This window comes from Saimiri boliviensis, chromosome 1, assembly GCF_048565385.1.
Source record: "Saimiri boliviensis isolate mSaiBol1 chromosome 1, mSaiBol1.pri, whole genome shotgun sequence".
Lineage (NCBI taxonomy): Eukaryota > Metazoa > Chordata > Mammalia > Primates > Cebidae > Saimiri > Saimiri boliviensis.
In genome coordinates this window covers 183,530,118-183,551,938 of record NC_133449.1, presented here as the reverse complement: position 1 = coordinate 183,551,938, position 21,821 = coordinate 183,530,118, and the positions used below count along the sequence as shown (strand labels likewise).

General features: G+C 39.7%; 1 protein-coding gene across 6 annotated transcripts in view; it reads left to right on the top strand.

Annotated features, from left to right (window-relative positions):
* GRAMD2B (GRAM domain containing 2B) overlaps positions 1-16,519 on the top strand; it is a 114,572-nt gene extending 98,053 nt beyond the window's left edge. For 2 of the 6 annotated variants that reach the window (XM_010339270.3, XM_003920647.4), the window contains exons 6-14: positions 1,508-1,603; positions 4,293-4,364; positions 4,464-4,544; positions 6,939-7,050; positions 7,624-7,746; positions 9,206-9,293; positions 10,689-10,793; positions 11,719-11,812; positions 15,516-16,519. In XM_010339270.3, the coding sequence (XP_010337572.1) occupies positions 1,508-1,603; positions 4,293-4,364; positions 4,464-4,544; positions 6,939-7,050; positions 7,624-7,746; positions 9,206-9,293; positions 10,689-10,793; positions 11,719-11,812; positions 15,516-15,557 (813 nt within the window). In that variant the 3' untranslated portion in view covers positions 15,558-16,519. The remainder of the gene's footprint in view (positions 1-1,507; positions 1,604-4,292; positions 4,365-4,463; positions 4,545-6,938; positions 7,051-7,623; positions 7,747-9,205; positions 9,294-10,688; positions 10,794-11,718; positions 11,813-15,515) is intronic. The other 4 variants (XM_074382022.1, XM_010339276.3, XM_074382014.1 and 1 more) reach the window with 4 other exon arrangements.
* The last annotated feature ends 5,302 nt before the right edge of the window (positions 16,520-21,821 follow it).

Below are 21,821 nucleotides of genomic sequence, written 5' to 3'. Positions count from 1 at the left end.
TCTTTGAGAATATGTGAGGCATTTTCAAGTAAATGTTCAAGTGAGTGTGAGTTCCTAGGGAAGGAGAGAGTCAGATCATTTTTCTTTTTTCTTTTTTGTAGAGATGGGGTTTCACCACATTGGCCAGGTTGGTCTCGAACTCTTGGCCTCAGGTGATCCACCCACCTTCGCCTCCCAAAGTGCTGGGATTACAGGCATGAGCCACCGTGCCTGGCCTAGATCATTTTTACCATGGCTATGTGTGACTCTATTTTCAGGGACTAAAGTGATGTAATCCATTTTCTTTAGAGATCAAACTTGGTTAGAGAGATATAACATAAAATTATCATGAACTTCTGTGCTTTGTGCCATTTGATACATTCTTATAGCACATTGTATTGAAAAGAACCCACATTTTGAAAGATTGGTTTGAATTCCATCTTTGTAACTTCTTATATGTATGACATGCACCTTGCTAAATAAATTTATTTATTTCTTATAATATTGACCACATAGAATTTTTATAATTAAATTAAATTCTCATCTGGTAAATAGGTATCAATAATGGTAGCTTTAATAGTTATCATTGTTGTTATTCTTTGTTGAACCAGAAAAAATATTTATAATTCTTTTATTTCACACACCCTGATTTCATGAAACAAGTAAGGAGGTAAATGGAATTTTTATTCATCACTGGGCATTTTCCATATTTTATCTCACTTAATCCACAGAAAATCCTGAAAAGCCGATGAGACTATCTCCAATTTATAAATCAAGAAACTGAGGCCTAGAATGTATAGCTTACAAGGTGGAGTAGGTCATTTAGATACAGGCTGAGTATCCTCTATCCAAAATACTTAGGACCAGAAGTGTTCTGGATTTCAGATTTTGCAATGTCTGCCGACATGCAACTGGCTAAGCATCCCTAATCCAAAAATCCAAAATCTGAAATGCTCCAATGAGCATTACCTTTGACTGCCAATATCAGCATGCAAATTTGGAATAGTTTGGATAGCTGATTTTCAGATTAAGGATGCTCAGCCTGTAGTAACATAACTGAGCCAAGAATTCAGGTCCCAGATTTTCTGTCCAGTGATGTTCCTATTATTATTACGGCTTTTTACCCTTTTCCCCCCAACATGACCTAAAGACAGAGGACAGTGGGGCACGTGGAAGTTAGCCAAAGTAGATGACCACAAGCTTGAAATTTTATCAGAGCCTTGGGCTTATCTTTAAAATGAATATACATTTTGCATTCCATTTCCATGTCTGAAGATAAAGGTTTCCCACCAAGATCTTCAGCTGAATCGATGATTCAGATGCATCCTCTGGCTTAGTAAGCACCACTCTGAGGAGCTTCAATGACACATCCCTGCCACTCTAAGACTGACTTTTCTTCATGGAGGCTGTGAAAGCTTGCTGCTGATTTTGATTTCTGATCACCTTTATTTTTTTTCCTTTAACGTGAAGATTTGAAGTGCTGTTCTGTTAAGTCTGAACTGGCATTAACTTGGTGATTCTGTTTCAGATCTCTATTCCAGCTTTCTCAGTAACCCTAATAAAGAAAACCAAAACTGCTCTTCTAGTGCCAAATGCCCTGATCATAGCGACGGTCACAGACAGGGTGAGTACGCAGCAGAGCAAGAGCACCTTTGCTTTGCCCCCTGCTCTGCGCTCTGCTGCCTGAGGGGCCTCTTGCCAAGGACCAAGACTCCAACCATAAATATCTTCATCTCCTGTGGTGAATCAGGAAAATTCTATGAGACTAATTTTAAAAACCATAGCCTGTAGGCATTCGTGGAGTGCTGTTTCCCTTCACAAGGTGATTTATTCTCATAGAAGTGTTGCCAATTTTGAATTTCCTGCTGACTTAATTATACTTGCTGACCAAGGTCAAAAAAATAAAATTCTTTCTCAACTTCTTTTTCCCTAACATCTACTAGGTCAGGCTAAACTGATATACTCAGGTCTTTAATAGTCTTAAAAAAATAAATTTAAAAAATTTTAAAAAGGGAGGCCAGGCGTGGTGGCTCATGCCTATAATCCCAGCACTTTGGGAGGCTGAGGGCTGAGGTGGGAGGATTGCTTGACCTCAGGAGTTGGGGACTATCCTGGGCAACATGGTGAAACCCCATTGCTACAAAAAAATACAAAAACTAGCTGGACATGGTGGGTTATGCCTGTGATCCCAGCTTCTCGGGAGGCTGAGGTAGGAGAACCACTTGGGCCCAGGAGGTAAAGGCTGCAGTGAGCCATGATTGTGCCACTGCACTCCAGCCTGGGCAACAGAGCAAGACCCTGCCTCAAAGAAAAAGAAAAAAAAAATCCAGACATGGTGGCTCACACCTGTAATCCCAGCACTTTGGGAGGCCCAGGCAGGCAGATGGCTTGAGTTTAGGAGATCAGTATCAGCCTGGGCAACATGACGAAAACTGTCTCTTCAAAAGATACAAAAATTAACCAGGTATGGTGGCACACACCTGTGGTCTCAGCTACTCAGGAGGCTGAGGTGGGAGGATTGCTTGAGCCTGGGAGGCAGAGGTTGCAGTGAGCTGAGATCGAGCACCACGGCACCCTAGCCTGAGTGACAGAATAAGACCCTGTCTCAAAAAAGGAATAAATGTTCATAAAGAACAAGAGCAACAACAACCATCATTTTACTGACAGGGGAAGGCAGGCAGGTTGGTAGTGAGGAGTCCCTGGTGCGGCAGTAGCCAGCCTCTCGATAACCTCAATCAATACCCGCCCGAGAGCCCTTCCAGATAAATACAGCTTGTACCTGCTCTGCAACTGCAGGTGCGGAGGCCGTTTTTAGACCTTCTTTATTACCAGGTTGCCCGAACTACCTCCTATACAGAAATTCTAGAGCTGAATTGACTATTGGGCTACCTAAGACATATACAATCAGAAAAATTTGCATTAAAGTGATGCGTATTTCAACTTGGCAAGAAAGAGAGAGTGGTCTGGTTACTTTTCACATGAAATTTTAAAAAATCTTTTACCTATTATTTCTGTGAAGCATAAAATCTACATTCTATAGATTTCATTTCTATTTTTTTCTTTTTTTAATAGAGATGGGATCTTGCTGTGTTGCCAGGGCTGGTCTCAAACTCCTGGGCTCAAGTGATCCTCCCTCCCCAGCCTCTCAAAGTGCTGGGATTACAGGCATGAACCACCATGACTGGTGATAGATTTCCTTTCCAACCATACTAGAAAGCTATAGAGAGAAGAAGAAAAAAGGAAAGATAAAAGAGACCATTTTGATACTCTAGAAAATATGTTAGTATCTATTTGGTGATTTTTTTTTTTAATACTAATAGTCAACAGGCATCAGTATTTCCTCCTTGTCAGGCATACACTGATGCTTTTCTTATATTTTCTCATTTGTTCAATGCTAACACACTGTAATGGATGACTTGTGAAGAAAGCTGAAAGTTAGAAGGGTTACGCAATTTTCCCAGTGTCACCCACTTAGCACGTGTCAGAGCCAGCATTTGCAACTGGATCTGCCTGACGCCAGAACCCACAATATTAATTACTTTGGAATACAGTTCTTGCTTGGAAATAATTCAAGTTCCCTCCTTGGTGAATGAGAAGGATAATCACAAACTCATGGAAAGGAGGTCTGAAAACGTTCTATGGCATAAATAGATGGAGAAAAAAGTAGGTTTTTATATTTTCTGAACGTATTGTTTATGGTAAAATCATTTTTCCTGATGTGATTTGTCTTCTCGTGATTTGTCTAGCTTTGATTTTACTCCTTTCCCATAGCTCACTTATAAGTCTCCACTAGAAAATCTCCATATTTGTACAAGGAAGAATCTGGAAGTAGCATGAAAGAGAGCCAGCCTGTTAGAGACTCTGGGAAGTTTTCAGTGAAAATCTAGGTCAGAGCAGAGAAAGCACACCCTGGGGAATTGTTAAATACCCTTAAAAACAAAAACAGAGGGAGAGAGATTTTAAAGGAGATCTGGTGAATGTCACCAGCCTTTTCTTAATGTCCAGGCCTTTTCTTCTATGGGCTTGTTTGAGGCACCAATGTCAGGGTTTTGGAGCCTTCATTTTGCCCTGCATTTATGTATTACTCTTAAACTGAGTTTGAGAGTTTTGTTGCTTCTGTGGGAGAATATGTTTACTTTGTTCCAGGAATGGAATAAAAATGGAATGTTTGGGTGAAAGGAATGAGAATATAGACCAAAGAGAGGTCCACGTTGTTTGAAAATGAAAAGCTGTATACAGATACTTTTCTGAACTCTGAACTCCCACTTCTCATCAGGAATGTCTCTTCACAATTACTCTGTTTTGTTTTTCAGTACATATTTGTCTCTTTACTCTCCAGAGATTCAACTTACAAACTACTAAGATCTGTGTGTGGACACTTAGAAGTGAGTATGATGTCCCTGAGCCTCAATTCCTGTCTCTCTTTTGTATTTCTTATGGTTTCATAGCTTATCTGGTTTTTCGTTTTGTTCCAATGATTTCAGAATACAAGTGTTGGTAACAGTCCCAATCCATCTTCGGCTGAAAACAGTTTCCGAGCAGACCGCCCTTCATCTCTGCCTCTGGTAAGTCGCCTATAAAACTATCTGAATGCGAAAGAAAGGGAATATGTCCCACAATTACACTTGTGCTTACACCATGACTGAGGTGTGGAAAGAGCTTAGGACCAAAATATTTGAGGCACAGTTGAAGAAACAGGATATACCTGTGTTGAAGAAGAGGAAACCATAGTAGCCATAAACTTTTTGCAAGTAATTGAAGAGTTGTCCTACGAAAGGAAAGAAACACATAGTAGGTTATCTTGGTGTGTGAAGGCATGCATAAAGTCTTGCTCTGTTTGTTTGTCAATATTGGCTTAGAGGGATTCACAGCTCTGTTTGAGGTAGGACTGAGTCATCCCACAAATTCTTAAATGTTTTCTGTGTTCACAGCACCATGCTGGTGCACACTATAGGATGCCAGGAAAAATTAAAACTATTTCTTGCCTTCAAAGACTTCACAACTTAGAAGAGAAGACAAGACGGGCTCAGAATTAACTGTAAAAAAAAGAAAGAAAGAAAGAAAGAAAAGAAAAGAAAGCTATAATGCCCAAGTGACAGGTAGAGATTGTTTGACTGATTCTCTTAGACTTTGTAAACTGTAAAGTAAATCTCCAGTGGGAAGTAGCTCCCTCTGTTTGTATAAGATTTGTACCCATAATGTTTACAGGTTTTCCTGAGAGAGTTCTAACGATGTCATTCAAATGATTTCTAAATATTCAACTTTAATGAAACAATATGGACTCAGGGTTTCAACATCTTCAACAAATCTTTTTTTTGAGAGCAGTTTAAAAGTAATGGGATTGAAAGCGTGTTCACACAAACACTTGTACAAGCATGTTAATAGTGTTACTCATAATAGCCAAAAGGTGGGGAAAACCCTAATGTCCATCAACTGATTAATGGATTTTTTTAATGTGGTATACCCATACGATGGTATATTATTCAGCCATAAAAAGGAAACGAAGTACTGATACACGCTACATATAGATGGACCTTGAAAGCAGTATGCTAAGTGAAAGAAGCCAGACTCAAAAGGCCACATACTGTATGATTCCCTTTATATGAAATGTCCTGAACAGGCAAACCATAGGGACAAAAATGTAAACCAGTAGCTGCCAGGGAAGGGGGTGATGGAGAAATTGAGAGTGCCTGCTAATGGGTATGAGCTTTCTTTGGGGGGTGATGGAAATATTCCAGAATAAGATTGTGGTCATGGTTGCACAACATTGTGAATATTCTAAACACCACTGAATTGTATAATTTTAAATGGTGGATTTTGTTATGTGAATCATCTCAATTTCTTAAAAATCTACCTTGAAAAATAGTAGTGGGGAGCAGTACAAAATATAATGTAACACATATGATTTGTAATCCAACAAACCTGATATTAAATCTGGGCTCCACCCAGCCATGTTATATCATCAGGCAAGCTCTTTAACTGTTTTGACTAAGTTTCTTCAACCATTAAAATGCCAGCTTCATGATGTAGCTGTGAAGATTAAATGCAATCGTGTATGTAAGGAGCTTTGCATACTGCCTGATACCAGATAGGCATTCAAGAAATCATTAAATTGAAGAATTTTCCATTTTCCTTCTCCTATAAATCCTTGTATGAAATTGAAATGAGTGTTGAGATGAACAAAAAACAGCTAGTTCAAGGTGAAAGGTTGGTAATTTGCTTACAAGATGAGTCTCTTCTTCATTTGGCAACTGACTACATTGTTCAAAGCTCAGCCTAATTGTACCTTCGCCAGGACATTTTAATGACACCATTTGTCTCTTCAGTTCTTAAGCACTTTGGGGAACCAATAGAATACAAAGTAGAACGTCTGTGCTTTTCCCCTGACTCCTCCATCATCAGTCTAAAGTTTAAATGTACTATTACTCACCCTATTTTGATTTAGTTTAGGGAAGAAAAAGAGCTTAAATTTTACTTTTAGGGTCTAATTTGCTAAAGCCGTTTTTCCTTTGCTGTTTCCAATACTTTTTTAAAAAATTATAATTTAGTAATATCTTTCTGTCCACATATTTGAACTTGGATTTAGAGCGTTCTCTCTACTTTTTTCTCTTGTATTTGTCTATAGTAATCAGTTTTTCTCATTACAAAGTGCTGATGAAACCTCTTTAGCTTCACGCAGGAAGCTTCTCAATCATCGGTGTCCTGGGTTTTTTTCTAGACATTTGTTGTTTCAAACAACTTGGCCACTATTTGTTGATGGAATTTTAACCACCCGAAAAATCGGTTTCAGTAACCAGATACTCAGTGATCTGTTGGGAAAATCCCAGTCGGATGGGGTAATCCCTCCATCTATTCTATGTTTTGTAGGTCAGGCCTAGGTGAAAGGGCTGGGATTTACAAAGGCCTGCCTGTTTACTAAGGCAAAATTGGCCTGTCTTCATTTCACTTTTTCCTTTCAGGATTTCAATGATGAATTCTCAGATCTGGATGGAGTGGTTCAACAAAGAAGGCAAGACATGGAAGGATACAGCAGTTCTGGTTCTCAAACTCCTGAATCTGAGAACTCTCGAGGTTTGGGAAATTGTTTTATTTTGACTAAAATTTAATTCCCCACCAAACATCTTCACTCCAACCCCTGAAAAAAAAAAAAAAAAAAAAAAAGTCTTCCCTAGTTAAAAATCAGAAATGGGGTCTACAGAAAAGGTGCCTTGAGTGTTCAAGGGAAAAGAATTGCCTGTGTGTTAAAAATTCATTTCTTTAATATGCAAAGACCTATAACACAAATGGAGGAAAAATGCACATTTTTATGCACATGTAACAGAGGTCTCTTAAATAGACTTAATATTGGGGTGGTGAGAGAGAAACATAATATTTTCTTCCCTCTTACTTCAATCATGTTTTCAATTGTTACAGCTGAATCATCCATGTGAGTTGGTTGGAAAATGAAAGACTATCCTTAAACCACTTTATTACTTATTTGCTTAAGCATTCAATTTTCAGCCCCCAGCCACCACAACTAACTTGTGAGAAGATCCATGCATATTCTTGACCATTGCATATTAAGGGATTGATTTACTTGGTGGTTAATCCTGTTTTTAAATACATTGGAGAGAAAATTTACCCAGCCCCATTTTGGCTTAGTAGATTTCCATGTGACAAAATCCCAAACAGTTCTGAATGTCTCCAAGGCAGAAGCAAAGCCAACTCGGGCAGATGCCCATGTGAACAGAGTACCTGAAGGAAAAGTCAAGAGTCTCCCTGCACACGGTAAGGAATGGAAGTTTTAGGGTTTTTTGTTGTTTTTTTGTTTTTTTGTTTTTTTGTTTTTTTTTTTGAGAAGGGTTGGAGATGTCTATTTGTAACTTTCTTTTTTAATAGATAGAGTCTTGCTCTGTCACCCAGATTGTAGTGCAGTGACCTGATCTCAGCTCACTGCAACCTCTGCCTCTTGGGTTCAAGCTATTCTCATGCCTCAGTCTCCTCAGTAGCTGGGATTACAGGCACATGCCACCACACCTGGCTAATTTTTGCATTTGTAGTAGAGATGGGGTTTCACCATGTTGTTCAGGCTAGTCTCTAACTCTTGACTTCTAGTGATCCATCCACCTGGCCTCCCAAAGCACTGGGATTACAGGCATAAGCCACCACGCCTGGACTATCTGTAACTTTTAAAGGGCCCCTCTGTTTCACCTTATGACTGCTTTCCCTATTCCCTTTCCTCCATTTGAATTACAGGTCTTTGCATATTAATTCTCTTATTCATTTAGCAAACAGTACCCAGTTCCACGCTTACAGTAAGGGATACAAAAGTGAACAGCTTTCATGGAGGTCACTTCATGATTCTGAACACATGAGATTATGTTTCAAAAATTTCTGGTACTGTAATCCCAGCACTTTGGGAGGCTGAGGTGGGAGGATTGCTTGAGTCCAAGGAGTTCAAGACCAGCCTGGACAACAAAGCAAAGCTAGTGCTCGACTTAGGACTGCGGTAGGGACCGCAGAATGGTCGTAACACGATTTGGTCGTAAGTTGAGTCTATATGTACAGTTGAAATGGTGCACGTGGAGATGGTAGTGTTGCCGGAAGCTGGTCCGCACTGTCATAGGCCCAGCTGGGCAACGTTTGCGCTGCCAGACGTGGAGCAGTCATGGCTAGCGATTGTGGTCGTAAAGTCGAATGGTCCTAAGTTGCATAGGTCGTAAGTCGATCAATATCTGTAAGACCCCATCTCTACAAAAAAATTAAAAATCAGCTAAGTGTGGTACACACTTGTAGTTCCAGCTACTTGGGAGGCTGACGCAGGAGGATTGCTTGAGCCCAGGAGTTCAAGGCTGCAGTGAGCTGTGATCACGCCCCTGTCACCTGGGAAACAAAGTGACTGTCTCAAACAAAAATTTTTTCAGTAAAAGTCAAATTTCTTACTTACTACTTATTCTAATAACTAGCTATACTGGTAAGAGAGCAAGGATATTGTTATATTGTTTACCATTGATTCCAACACAATGCTTGACACAAAGGCGGCTGTGGATAGGTATGTATTCAGTGAAATGTGTTGGAAGGAATTGTAACTACTGATTAAAATCACAGCTGGGAGGCTTCAGTTGATACTTTCTCTGACTTCTTTTACCTGGGAATAATTTCCTCTCTCAAGTACACCATAGGTATATTGCTGGATAAAAGACGTGTTATGGTTTTAAACAGTTGCTTTTTGTTTTCCACCTAACAGGTCAGTCAGAAACTGTTGGAATCTTACATAAAATCAAGTCTCAGAAATGTCTGATGCTTCACCATATTCTTATATTCTACGCAATTGTGTAAGTACATGAATTTACTGTGAGTGACTTAAGAAAATTATTCCAAGCCGGGCGCGGTGGCTCAAGCCTGTAATCCCAGCACTTTGGGAGGCCGAGGAGGGTGGATCACGAGGTCGAGAGATCGAGACCATCCTGGTCAACATGGTGAAACCCCGTCTCTACTAAAAATACAAAAAGTTAGCTGGGCATGGTGGCACGTGCCTGTAATCCCAGCTACTCAGGAGGCTGAGGCAGGAGAATTGCCTGAACCCAGGAGGCGGAAGTTGCGGTGAGCCGAGATCACGCCATTGCACTCCAGTCTGGGTAACAAGAGCGAAAACTCCGTCTCAAAAAAAAAAAAAAGAAAATTATTCCATTCTGTAAAGGAATAATCTCTTTACATTGCATAGAGCCATGGTAAATCTCAGTTTGTCTGAAATGTAACCCACATCTTTTCTTTGACAATTTCTGTCTCCTACTGCGGCGTTTTTTCCTTAGGCTTAGCTCACATTTTCATGGTTGTGCCAAACCCAGCAGATGACTAAGTTCTGAGTAGGTACCATTAGTTGGGAAATTTCTCTGTAAATTATGAAGCATCTTTACCCTTGTGATTATTTTATTTTATTTTTTTTAGTTGACATATAATCATTGTACGTATTTATAGAGTACATAGTGATGTTTTGATACACATAATGTATACCGATCAGATCCAGGTAATTAGCATATCCATCACCCTTATTATTTCTTCATGTTGAGAACATTCAATATCCTTCTACCTATTTGAAACTCTGTCATTGTTAACTTAGTCATTCCACAGTGGTATTCAACACTAGAACCTATTCCTTCTATGTAGCTATAATTTTGTTTTGCCATCTGTCCCATGTCCCTTAAACAGGGGCCAACACAATTTGAAAATGTTGTCCTCATCCCCTTTACCAAAAATGTAGGCATTGACTTGTTTAACTTCTTGTTTGTAACCAATTGTTCTTCTGCAAATAGCCTGACCCAGTTCTAGGCTGTTCCTCACAACCAAGGAAGACATGCCCAGTCTAGTTTCCAGATAAAGCAGAGAGTCACCAGAGAACACAGCTGGGGACTGTCTGCCCAGGCTCTTCTAGCAGAGGTCAGCAGTACACTGGCTTGGTACTCCAACTTAGATCTGGCTCTGACCAATGCTATTAGAATGGCCATTATTTGCAAATTGAGGGACTTGGGCTAGAGGATTTTAGTCTCTTCTAGCTGTAAGTTTTATGACAAGCATCAGCCTGTTTAAAAAGGATGTTTTTTAAAGTCTCTTTACCAGGTTATTTTGGAAAATGTCTTGCCTCGAGTATACCACATTGGCCCTGAGTTGTTTTATGAACATCAGATCCTGGCCATTAACCTAATAAAAATTTCTCTTTCATCCCTTTCCAGTGTCTGCGCACTCATCATCTCGACCTTCTACATGAGATATAGAATTAATACTCTGGAGGAGCGGTTGGGGCTACTAACCTCCATTGTGGACACCCATAATACTGAGTAAGACAATTGCCAGCCATAGTGATGCATACCTGTGTAGCCCTAGCTACCTGGGAGGCTGAGGTGGGAGATGCTTTTTGCCCAGGAGTGTGAGGCTGCAGTGAACCATGATTGTGCCATTGCACTCCTCCAGCCTAGGCAACAGAATGATACTGTATCTTTACATATGTATATATAAAGATATACACATGTGTGTATATATGTAATCAAATCACAACCAAGAAATATAGAAACAATACAGACCGTGATTCTTAACCTTAACACAAAAATCTGAAAAATAGCTTTAGACCATCTTTCCAGAAAATGTATGTACAGCTCCAGATTTTCCAGTGTTAGCTGGTTTAGAATTTCAGTGGACCCCAGAGTAAGAGCCTATGCCATAAATATTCGGATAGTAAACATTGATTACATCTATCAGATTATAAGACAAGGGCAATTATAGTTGTATGATAAGTCTGAAAGAAGGAACTACAAAAGTCTCACATTTCAATGGACATTTGATTAACTAGATAAAGACATTCCTAAACTTTTAAAGTTCTAGTATAAATAGCTGAAAAGCACAATGATTCTTGTAAGTGTATTCTCTAGTGGAGATAGAGAGGATAATAGGGATTGATAAAAGTGTTCTAAGAAACCACATGCTTGAAAATAATTGCCTGATTTTTGTTTGGAAGCTGAAACACACCATGTTCACTTAAACAAAAATAGCTTAAGAGATTTCTAGATGAGCTTTTAAGAATTAGTTCCCTAAACATCTAGCCTGGAGTTGCAGATTACTGCAGGGCTTTGTCTAATATTAACGAATGAAATGTTCACTCTCTTCCATTATAAACCAATTTTCTGTTCAAATAAATTTTAAATGTGTTCATTCCACTTCTTTCCTTGTCATCCCTGCCCATAATAATTTTTCTCTTGTTCCTTACAGACAGACAGCATCATCCGGCCTGAGGTCACAAGTACAATTCAATGTGGAGGTTCTCTGTCAAGAGCTTACAGCTAACATAGTGAAATTAGAAAAGGTGACCTATTTCTTCCCTGTGTATGGGGGCCGTCACGGTAGTGCCCGTTGACTGCCTTGACCTTGTCAGGTCGAGGATCACACACTCAAATGCCATTAGTGTGCCACCATAAACCTACAGGATCAAACCTGGCCAAGGGGTTTTCATAGTAAATGTGGAAGAATATTCTTTATTTCCACAAATAAATAGGTTTTAATCTCATTTTCCTTGAAGTACATCATCTTGTGGGTTTTTTGTTTTTCCTCCTTGATTAGCTTTATAGCTATTAACTTTATAGCACAGGGCCCCATGGTAAGTGACCACTGACATCAGGGCTTAGTGTAGGGATACAGTAGGGAGTGGACTGGAGGCCAACCACTGACTTGGCCAGAAAGTGCAGCCCCACCTCCACCCTGGCTGATTGTTCTCATACATAAAATACTGCGCATAAGCCCTATCAGAACCATGGGAGATAGGCAGCATTGTTCTCTATCTAATAGGGGAAGAATCAAAGTTTGAAATTAGCTTGCTCAAGACGACACACCTAGAAAAGCAGCAGATATGATTCTGCTGGGAGAGCATTAAAAGAAAAATATATAAATATAAATAAATTATGTAGCTTTTAAAATATATTTATAAAAATATATAAATATAAATAAAAATATGTAACTACAAATAAAGTCAGCACATCTAGAACCTAAATCAGGGCTGTCTGGCTGCAAAATTGTGCGTAGAAGCCCTCTGCTTTACTGTTCCTCAGAATTCAGCCTTAGGCCTTGTGGATAAGGCCACAGATGGACCTTTTTCTCGAAGCATCTACAGACCAGACAACTAGGGCAAATCTGTCCTTAGCTTGTGGCGTTCTTACAAGGGAGCAGGAGGGTGAGCTGGAGAAGAAAATGGTCATGCCAGAAATCTCCCAGAAGTTCAACCTGCTTTACAAGTCTTATTTTCTTCTCCTTTATCTGATTAACTACTTTGTTCTTACCCTAATCCTTCAGGAAAGGTTTGGAGTGAAGAATCCAGTGTTCTATTAGAACTGCTCTCAGCCCCAGTACTTGGTAGCTTTACATAATAGTCGTTATGCTTACTTGGGAAGACATATTGCTTCATATTAAATACAAATTAGTAAAATTTCCTATTAAATACAAATGAATAAAATTATCTTTGTTTTCCTACACTAAATGTTATCTAGTGTTTCACAGCTAAAGTATTGAGAGCAAAGGAGTTTCCAAACTTATGTTTAAAGCCAAGTCAGGTCAGAGAATTTATATTGAAAAGAATTTATATGTGGAAAGTTCTTTACATCCAAAATCAACCTAGAGAAGCTATGGGTTAGCATTTTTTCCTTTCTAAAACATTAGGTTCTGAGAATTGAAGATAATTTTTTTTGTAATGAAATGCTTACAAATGTTTGACTTTCATGCCACCCAGAGAATGGAATGGTATTTTCAATTTTGTTCACTCTGACATACCAATGATATTCTTTGGATCAGAAACACACGGGATCCTGCCGCCTTCTTTTGTGTTTCTTCCCACTCTCCCGCCAGGCCTGGCCAGGACACCACATTCTGTAATCAGGGAACTGAAAACAGAAGGGCTTGTTCACAGCAGGCCAACAGCTGCAGGTCTTGTGCAGGGTTCAGACAACATAGCAGGGAGGCCAGGGAGGCTTATGGGAGCACCAGTGAAAACCACCTTTGTCTCAAAGGAGAAACTGATTCGGTAAAAAGTAGATTTGGGGTCAAAATGCACAAATGTTGATGTTCTAAAAGGTTATAAGTTGCACGCATTGCTCAAAAATCTTAAGTATTAAACAAGAGGTACCAGGCCACACCCATGCTCTTTTTGATTTGTCTGCACTTTTCCTCCGAGGCAGTTGGGCACTAGCACAGCGCAGCCTGCCTGTGAAATAGCAGCTCCAGGCTGTGGAGGTCTGAGACATAGCTCAGCCCTTTATGTTCCATACCAGCAATTGCTTCTCATCGGCAGGTGTCTAAGCCTCATGATCTTTCTCTGCTTATAACTTCCCTATTTCTGTTCATGGCATCACTGCTCTTTCAGTCATCCTCGCTGGAAATCTAAGCATTTTTAACTCCTTCTTTTCACCTGCCACTGATTGACTAGTTGGCAAATGCAGTGAACTGTGTCTTCAAGTGTCTCTTCAAAGTTTCTTCCCACGGGCACCATCCTAATCCACTCAGGCCTCCCACTACCAGTCAGATAGTGTAAAGTTGGATCTCATTATGGTTTTTACTTGTATTTTCTTAATTTTGACTGAGGCTGAACATCTCATATATTTATTGGCCATTTGGGTTTTCCTCTATACATTGCTGATTTCCCTCTTTTGTTTGACTTTTGGGTTTTCTGTATGTGTGTCATTTTGGATGTCGGTTCTTTTTTATTCCTTTCTACCTCCCACTCCTGTTTGTCCATTTATCCTTGGTCTTGAGGGATAGGTAAAGAAGAAACAAAGCAGGAAAGTGGGGGAAGAAGGCAATGCCTTTTATGGGAACTGAAATAAACACTTATTTTTCTTAGTTCTGGAAGTGGAATTAATGGTGGAACAGTAGAGCAAAGAGAGCATAAATTTTGGTGTCAGGCCATTGTTCTTATCTGTGTTCTACCGCTTATTACCCACATAATTCATCCGCTGCTTCGGCTCTCTGACCCTCAGTTTCAGGTGCAAAGCCTGTCTCTGTGTGGTGTTGTGTGGCTCTGGAGCAGGCATGCCGTTCCTGGCACTTACATAACAGATCCCCTTCCTTCTCACTCACCTGAGAACACCCATAGGACATCACAGACTGTTCCCCTACAAAATGATATGTTCTTTCTTCTGATCCCATCACAGAGCTGGTTGTTGAGAATTCCTTGTTCTGAATTCTTAAAAGTGCCTTTATTCAATAGTCATTTACTGAGAACACTTTTGATGTCTACCATTGGACCCATCTTAAGATCCAAACATCTGACATGATTGGTCTCTGTCCCTGTGAAACCCACATCCTTTTGGAAATGTTAAAGAATAATATGTAATTGGAATAACAGGAGTGTTCAACATGATTATTTCCATTTGTCTGATTAAAACCATCAAATGGGCTCCGTAAAGACCAATTTCCCGTTGTCTTCTAATGTATCTGGGTCACACTGGTGTTGCCAGTTCCTTTTTCTTTTTCTTCCATCTCATTTATCTCAGTCTCTACTGACATTTTCATCTTTCCACCATTCTTTTAAGCCCTCTGTTTTCGCATTTTAAATTGGATTGTCAGCCATACATGGAGGCTCACACCTGTAATCCCAACATTTTGGGAGGCTGAGGCAGGAGGATCACTTAAGCCCAGGAGTTCTAGATCAGCCTGAGAAACATGATGAAACTTTGTCTATACAAAAAGTGCAAATATTAACCAGGCATGGTCGTTACACCTGAAGTCCCAGCTACTTGGGAGGCTGAGGTGGGAGGATTATTTGAGCTCAGGAAGTCAGGGCTGAAGTGAGCCACGATCATGTCACTGCACTGCAGCCTGGGTGACAGAGCAAGACCCTGTCTCAAAGAAAAAGTAGATTTTCAAACAGAGTTCTAGTTTATGAAAAAGCATCTATTTGCCTCATCTAAATTTAACCCTTGTGTAGGTGAAATAATCCAGAGCACTATATAGACTATAGAAAATATGCACTTAAAATACTCCATTCTATTTAATAATAGGAGCTTCTTTTCTTGTATTTCAAGATACAGAATAACTTACAGAAGCTGCTTGAGAACGGTGACTGATTGACCAGATTGCTTGAGCCATCAGAATACCTCATGTTTCCCTTTGAAGAAGGTGCATCCCAAGGCGTTTTGTTTGAGCGCACTCTGCTGGTCAGAGGCACAAATGGATGAGAATCCAGACATTGCATGTGGAGGTCTCCAGCTCAGAAAACGGGAGGGAAATCATTTTGGTTCTTGTGCAATAAAAGTTGGCCTTGCGAGGAAGTTTTTGCTGCTGCTGCTGCCTGAAGAAAACAGATCCATCTCTGGAGGTCTCAGGACGGGCTCCCAGCAGACACTCTCTTGGATAATTACCATGATGGCATCAGCAAACACTCCACCCTGTGCCTTTTTAGTCCTTCTCCCCCTCCTGCCTCACCCTTACACCCCTCTTAACGACCTTCAAACTAAAGGATATATCATATACCCACGAACTCAATGTGGTCTTTTCAGGAATTAGTCATGAGTCTCAAAAAGGCAATAAATGGCCCTAAATGGACAGCTTTGCTTCAAACTAGTAACATCTACATTTTGTCTTTTTCTTTTTTTTTTTTCAGTTCTGTTGTTATGTTCTGGTTTAAATCACCTGTGTATCTTAATTTCTCAATTCAATTTTGGCAAGAATATCAAGCAAGGTGCATTAAACATTCCGTTTATGTTTTGCTTTCTTGCTGTAACTAATAGTTAATTGGACTGATTCTTACCCAGTCCTGTTCAAGAATCTGTGAAGCATGTGACTGAAGTACTAAATTAGACTTATTTTTGAAACCAAACCTAATTTTTAAGCCAAAAGGTATCATAATGATTTAATGCAGGATGAAAAACACTGAACTTTTAAGATTGTAAGTGGACTATGTTAGTAGTTTTGAAACAGGATGTCTGTATTCAGCATTCAGTAATGCTAAAATCCATTTCAGCATGTAATTTGTATGTTTTTCTCCTTTGCTGACTAAAATAAAATAACTGGTGGTTTGCTAACTATTTACTGTATGGGTTGGCTGGTTTTTATTAATAATTGTTTAGGGTATTAAAAGATCCGTAAGCATAAAGAATATTCTGTTTCTATCTGCAATGCATTTGGTAATCATTTCTATGAAATGTATTTTATTTAATCAGATAAGCTAATAAGTGAATTGGTTACATCGTTTGTATCTGTTAGCCTAGTGGACAGCTGTGCCTGGTGCACCTCTGGCTTTGAATAAATACTCACTGGTTGAAACACCCTGCTAACACTGTGTTTTGTCCGTTCATAAATTCTTTTAACCAAGACTTACTATGCTTTTTAACTTTCTCCATCTGCCCTCTGCTACTTCCAACTCACTTATACTTCCTTCCTCCCCAGTCCTCACTTCAAAACTGATAAAAGAATTTAACTTCTTGGGTTACAATGGTTTAGAGGAAATAAAATGACTTTGAAGTCAAAAAAAAAAAAAAAAAAAAAAGACAATGCTTAATTCCTCGGTCCACATTTCATGACTTATGTGACCTTCAGTAAAATATTTGGCCATATCACCCCGTTTTATTGATGAGGTTGAAAGTACCAGTAAAAAGTATCCATGTGAGGATTCAGTGTGGTAATGTCAGCCAGGTGCAGTGCTCATACTTGTAATCCCAGCACTCTGGGAGGCCAAGGCAGGAGGATTTCTTGAGCTCAGGAGTTTGAAATCAGCCTGGGCAATGTAGCCAGATCCCATTTCCAATAAAAATAAAAATAAATTAGCCAGGTGTGGTGATGCATGCCTGTAGTCCCATCTACTCAGGAGAATCGCTTAAGCCTGGGAGATTGAGGCTGCAGTGAGCCATGATCATACCATTACACTCTAGCCTGGGTGACAAAGCGAGACCCTGACTCACTCAATCAATCAATGTGATGACGTCTTTAAAAAACATAGCCATGTCAGGCAAGTGGTATGCTCTCATAACAGCTACTATAGTCATTAGTTTTAAAAATATTTTCCCGTCTGACATTGCAGTTTTATTAAAGTTCAGTGCCAATGCTTTATATTCAAAACCCATTGGTGGTTCAATAGTGGGTCAGCGATCTAGAGAACAATTTTATAACCATATGAAGAAACTTAAAAAGACTCAGATTTCACTGAGTTTTCGTAATCTGCCACCTAAGAATTTATGCTAAAGCAACAATTAGAGGTATAGTAAGGTTTATTTACAAGAGTATTCTTTGAAACTTCTGACAGCAAAGTATTCAAAAGTCTAAATATTCAATAGAAGAACAGTTAAATGATGTAGTTATTTATAATTGCATGGTCAAAGAAAAGCATAGAAAATATCAAAAACTGGATTAAAAGATATAAAACTAGGGTATGATCCCAATTTTACAAAGAAAACCTATGTGTGTGTATATACACACATACATAAATATTCTACAGATTTGGTGGTATATTCTACAGATTTTCTATAATGAATAGTCATTAGCTTTTTTTTTAATTAGATAAGTTAATTTAAAATATTGAGTGGCTCTCTGCAGGGAATCAGAACTCACAACTGCCATCCCGACAGCATGGCTGCAAGTTCTTTACCTGGAACTTTATTTCCCGACAACCTCTACAGGTGGCTCATCCAAAGTGAGACAGAGCTCCATCATTCCTAGGTTTAGTTATCGTTTTTGCTTTGCAGATACTATCATTTGTTTTGTTTTTCTTTACTAGCTTCCAGGTGAAAATCTGGTGCAGCTAGATCCGAATGGTGAAATCAGGTTCTATGCCTGCATACTAACTACCAAGCAAGGGAAAGCAGGCATCTGGGAATCTTATGCCTCTGCCACCTAGGTTATAAATATAGGGAATTCTCCTAAAGTAGGGGTTTCAGATGCTGAATGGCCAAAGTAATCTACCATATATGTTGCCCTTCAAAACTTGTGTAATCATAAAAAGATTACCAGTTTTAATACTATTTCCATGCACTCTGATATTTTAATCTATAATTAAATACATACCATTTTGGTGAACAGAAATTACCAATCTTCCACGAACTGAAAATGCTATTATTATTATTGTTGACTTCTCAAACTTTGAAAACATTTAAGATACCTTCCTATATATACTCCACAATACTCCAAAGCATTTCCCAGGTGTTCATTTATGCAATTCCTCGAAACCAACTCAGAGACATGTGTTTTTTTTTCCAGACAGGGTCTCACTTTATCGTCACCCAGACTGGAGTACAGTGGCGCAATCTCAGTTCACTGCAACCTCTACCTCCCAAGCCATTATGTCACCTCAGCCTCCCAAGTAGCTGGGACTACAGGTGCACATCACCACACCCAGCTAAATATTTTTGTATTTTTAATAGAGACAGTTTTTCCCCCATGTTGCCCAGGCTGGTCTCAAACTCCTGGGCTCAAGCAACCCACCTACAAGTGTGAGCCACCTCGCCCGGCCCAGAGACATTTTTTAAATGCCTTTTCCTTGCCTTTACACAATTTCATAAATTCATAGAGTTAGGCCAAAAAAAAATTTTGACTTAAATATGAATTGTCTTATATGCTATTTTGATTTGTGTATCCTAACAGTAACAAAATTCAGGTGATGCTTTCTTATATTATTTTTTTGTTTGTTTCTGGTGATCTAAAGGACATGGACACTAATGTGTTATGAATAGCTCAGGTGATTTTGCTCTCAAGCATTTTTTAAAGTCAAAATTCTACACATCAGTAATAGTTATACTGCCATTTGAGGTAATAACCTGACCCACTGACAAAGGAGCCCAGTGATATAATATCATTTTCATATGTTTCTTTTAAACCTCTCCCTGCTAATTATCATGTTACCAGATTCTTGCCCAAAAAAAATCAGAGTCATTAGATAGATGAAGCATCTTTGACCACTGAATTTCCAATACTTCTTTGTTGTGTCCAGATGCTAGCTAAGCCCTTTTCTAACTTAAAAAAAAAAAACTGGAGACCTGATTGTGTTTATCTCTTGCAGTTTCTCTTGTCTGTTTCTAACCACTCTGTGTAGTGCCTCTCTCTTTTTTTCTGTCTACACACACTGAGCATCCACCATACCAACAATCACAGTATGTGGTAATGAAAAGTGGAAGGGAAGATGGCCCTTGCTTCTCACAGACAAACCCACTATCTCAATGGATAGTCTGTTGTGTTGTTGTGGTTTTGGTTTTGGTTTTGTTTTAGATGGAGTCTCACTCTGTTGTACAGGCTGGAGTGCAGTGGTGCCATCTTGACTCACTGCAACCTCCACCACCCAGGATCAAGTGATTCTCCTGCCTCAGCCTCCCGAGTAGCTGGGATTACAGGCGCCTGCCATCATGCCCTGCTAATATTTGTTTTTTCAGTAGAGTCAGGGTTTCACCATGTTGGCCAGGCTGGTCTCAAACTCCTGACCTCAAATCATCTGCCCGCCTCAACCTCCCAAAGTGCTGAGATTACAGGCATTAGCCACCATGCCCAGCCTCAAAGGATCTTGATGAGCCATGCAACCCATTCCTTTTATGTCTTTATGAATGCTACCAGAAAGTTTCATTTCGTTCTCTCTGAAAACGACCTTGATTGTAAAAAGTCTTCCAATACACGGAAATGAAAGGGCATGTTATACAGAGAAGCGCACAGCCCTCTGCCCTGCCACCACTGCACCTATTCTAAGCATGTTATAGACAGAAGGATGCCTGTCTGCCTATGTAAGCTCTTGCCTGTTTTTTCTTGGGACCTGTCACGGCTGCGACCCTATTACCCCTTTGCTCCTTCTTCATTTGAGGACTATGACTGTGAACTCTATTTCTTCCTCTCTGCACATATATAGGCCACAGGAGGAAGTAAAAAAATCTTTCCCCACACTCAGCTACATATTTTTTGCCCCAAGCTGAAAGCACTCTAGTGAAAGTGCAGTTCAAGGCCATAGATGCAGGAGAGAAGCAGATTTCTTGGCTTCTAAGAGGAATATCTGTACAGTTTTGTCTAGCAGCACCATCCTAACAGCATTCTGATTTATTTTCCATTTTTAACACGTTCGTTGATGTATAATTTACATACAGTAAACTATACATTTAATGTATACAACTTTGTGAGTTTTGATGTACATCTGTACTCGAGAAACCATCACCACAATCAAGATAATAAACATCCTTTAGCCGGGCGCGGTGGCTCAAGCCTGTAATCCCAGCACTTTGGGAGGCCGAGGCGGGTGGATCACAAGGTCGAGAGATCGAGACCATCCTGGTCAACATGTGAAACCCCGTCTCTACTAAAAATACAAAAAAACTAGCTGGGCGTGGTGGCGCGTGCCTGTAATCCCAGCTACTTAGGAGGCTAAGGCAGGAGAATTGCCTGAGCCCAGGAGGCGGAGGTTGCGGTGAGCCGAGATCGCGCCATTGCACTCCAGCCTGGGTAACAAGAGCGAAACTCCGTCTCAAAAAAGATAAATAAATAAAAAATAAAAAATAAACATCCTTTAAAGAAATCACGTTGCAATTCCTCTGGTGCCCCTACCTACACTCTCCATTCTAAGCAACTGCTGATCTGCTTTCTGTCTCTGTAGATTTGTTTGCATTTCCTAGAATTGTATAATAAATGGAGCCATATAATATGTACTCTTTTTTGGTCTGGATTCTTTCAGTCAGCATCATTATTCTGAGACTTATCCATGTTTTGCATGTTTCGATAGTTTATCCCTTTTTATTCTCAACAGTATTCCATTGTATGCGTATACCACAGACCTTTTATCCATTTGCCTGTAGATGGATATTTGAGTTGTTTCTAGTTTTGTTGTTGTTGTTATTGTTACCAATAAAGCTGCTGTGAACATTTGGCATAAGTCTTTGTAAGGATATGCACTTTCATTTCTCCTGGGGGTGGAGTTGCTGGGTCATATGATAAGTACACATTGAACTTCAAGGCTGGGCACAGTAGCTCACGTTTGTAATCCCAGCACTTTGGGATGCCAGAGGTGAGCAGATTGCTTGAAGCCAGGAGTTTGAGACCAGATTGGCCAGCACAGCAAAACCCCGTTTCTACTAAAAATACAAAAATTAGCAGGACAGGGTGGCACGCACCTGTAGTCCCAGCCACTCGGGAAGCTGAGGCATGAGAATCACTTGAACCCAGATGCCGGAGGTTGCAGTAAGCCAAGAAATCGTGCCACTGCACTCCAGTCAAGGCACAGAGAGAGACTCTCTGTCTCAAAAAAAAAAAAAAAAAAAAAAAAAAAAAAAAAAAAAAAAAACTGCCAAACTGTTTTTTCCAAAGTATACCGTTTAACATTTCCACAAGCAGGTTGAGGACACCAGTTCCTCTACATCCTCACCAACATGTGC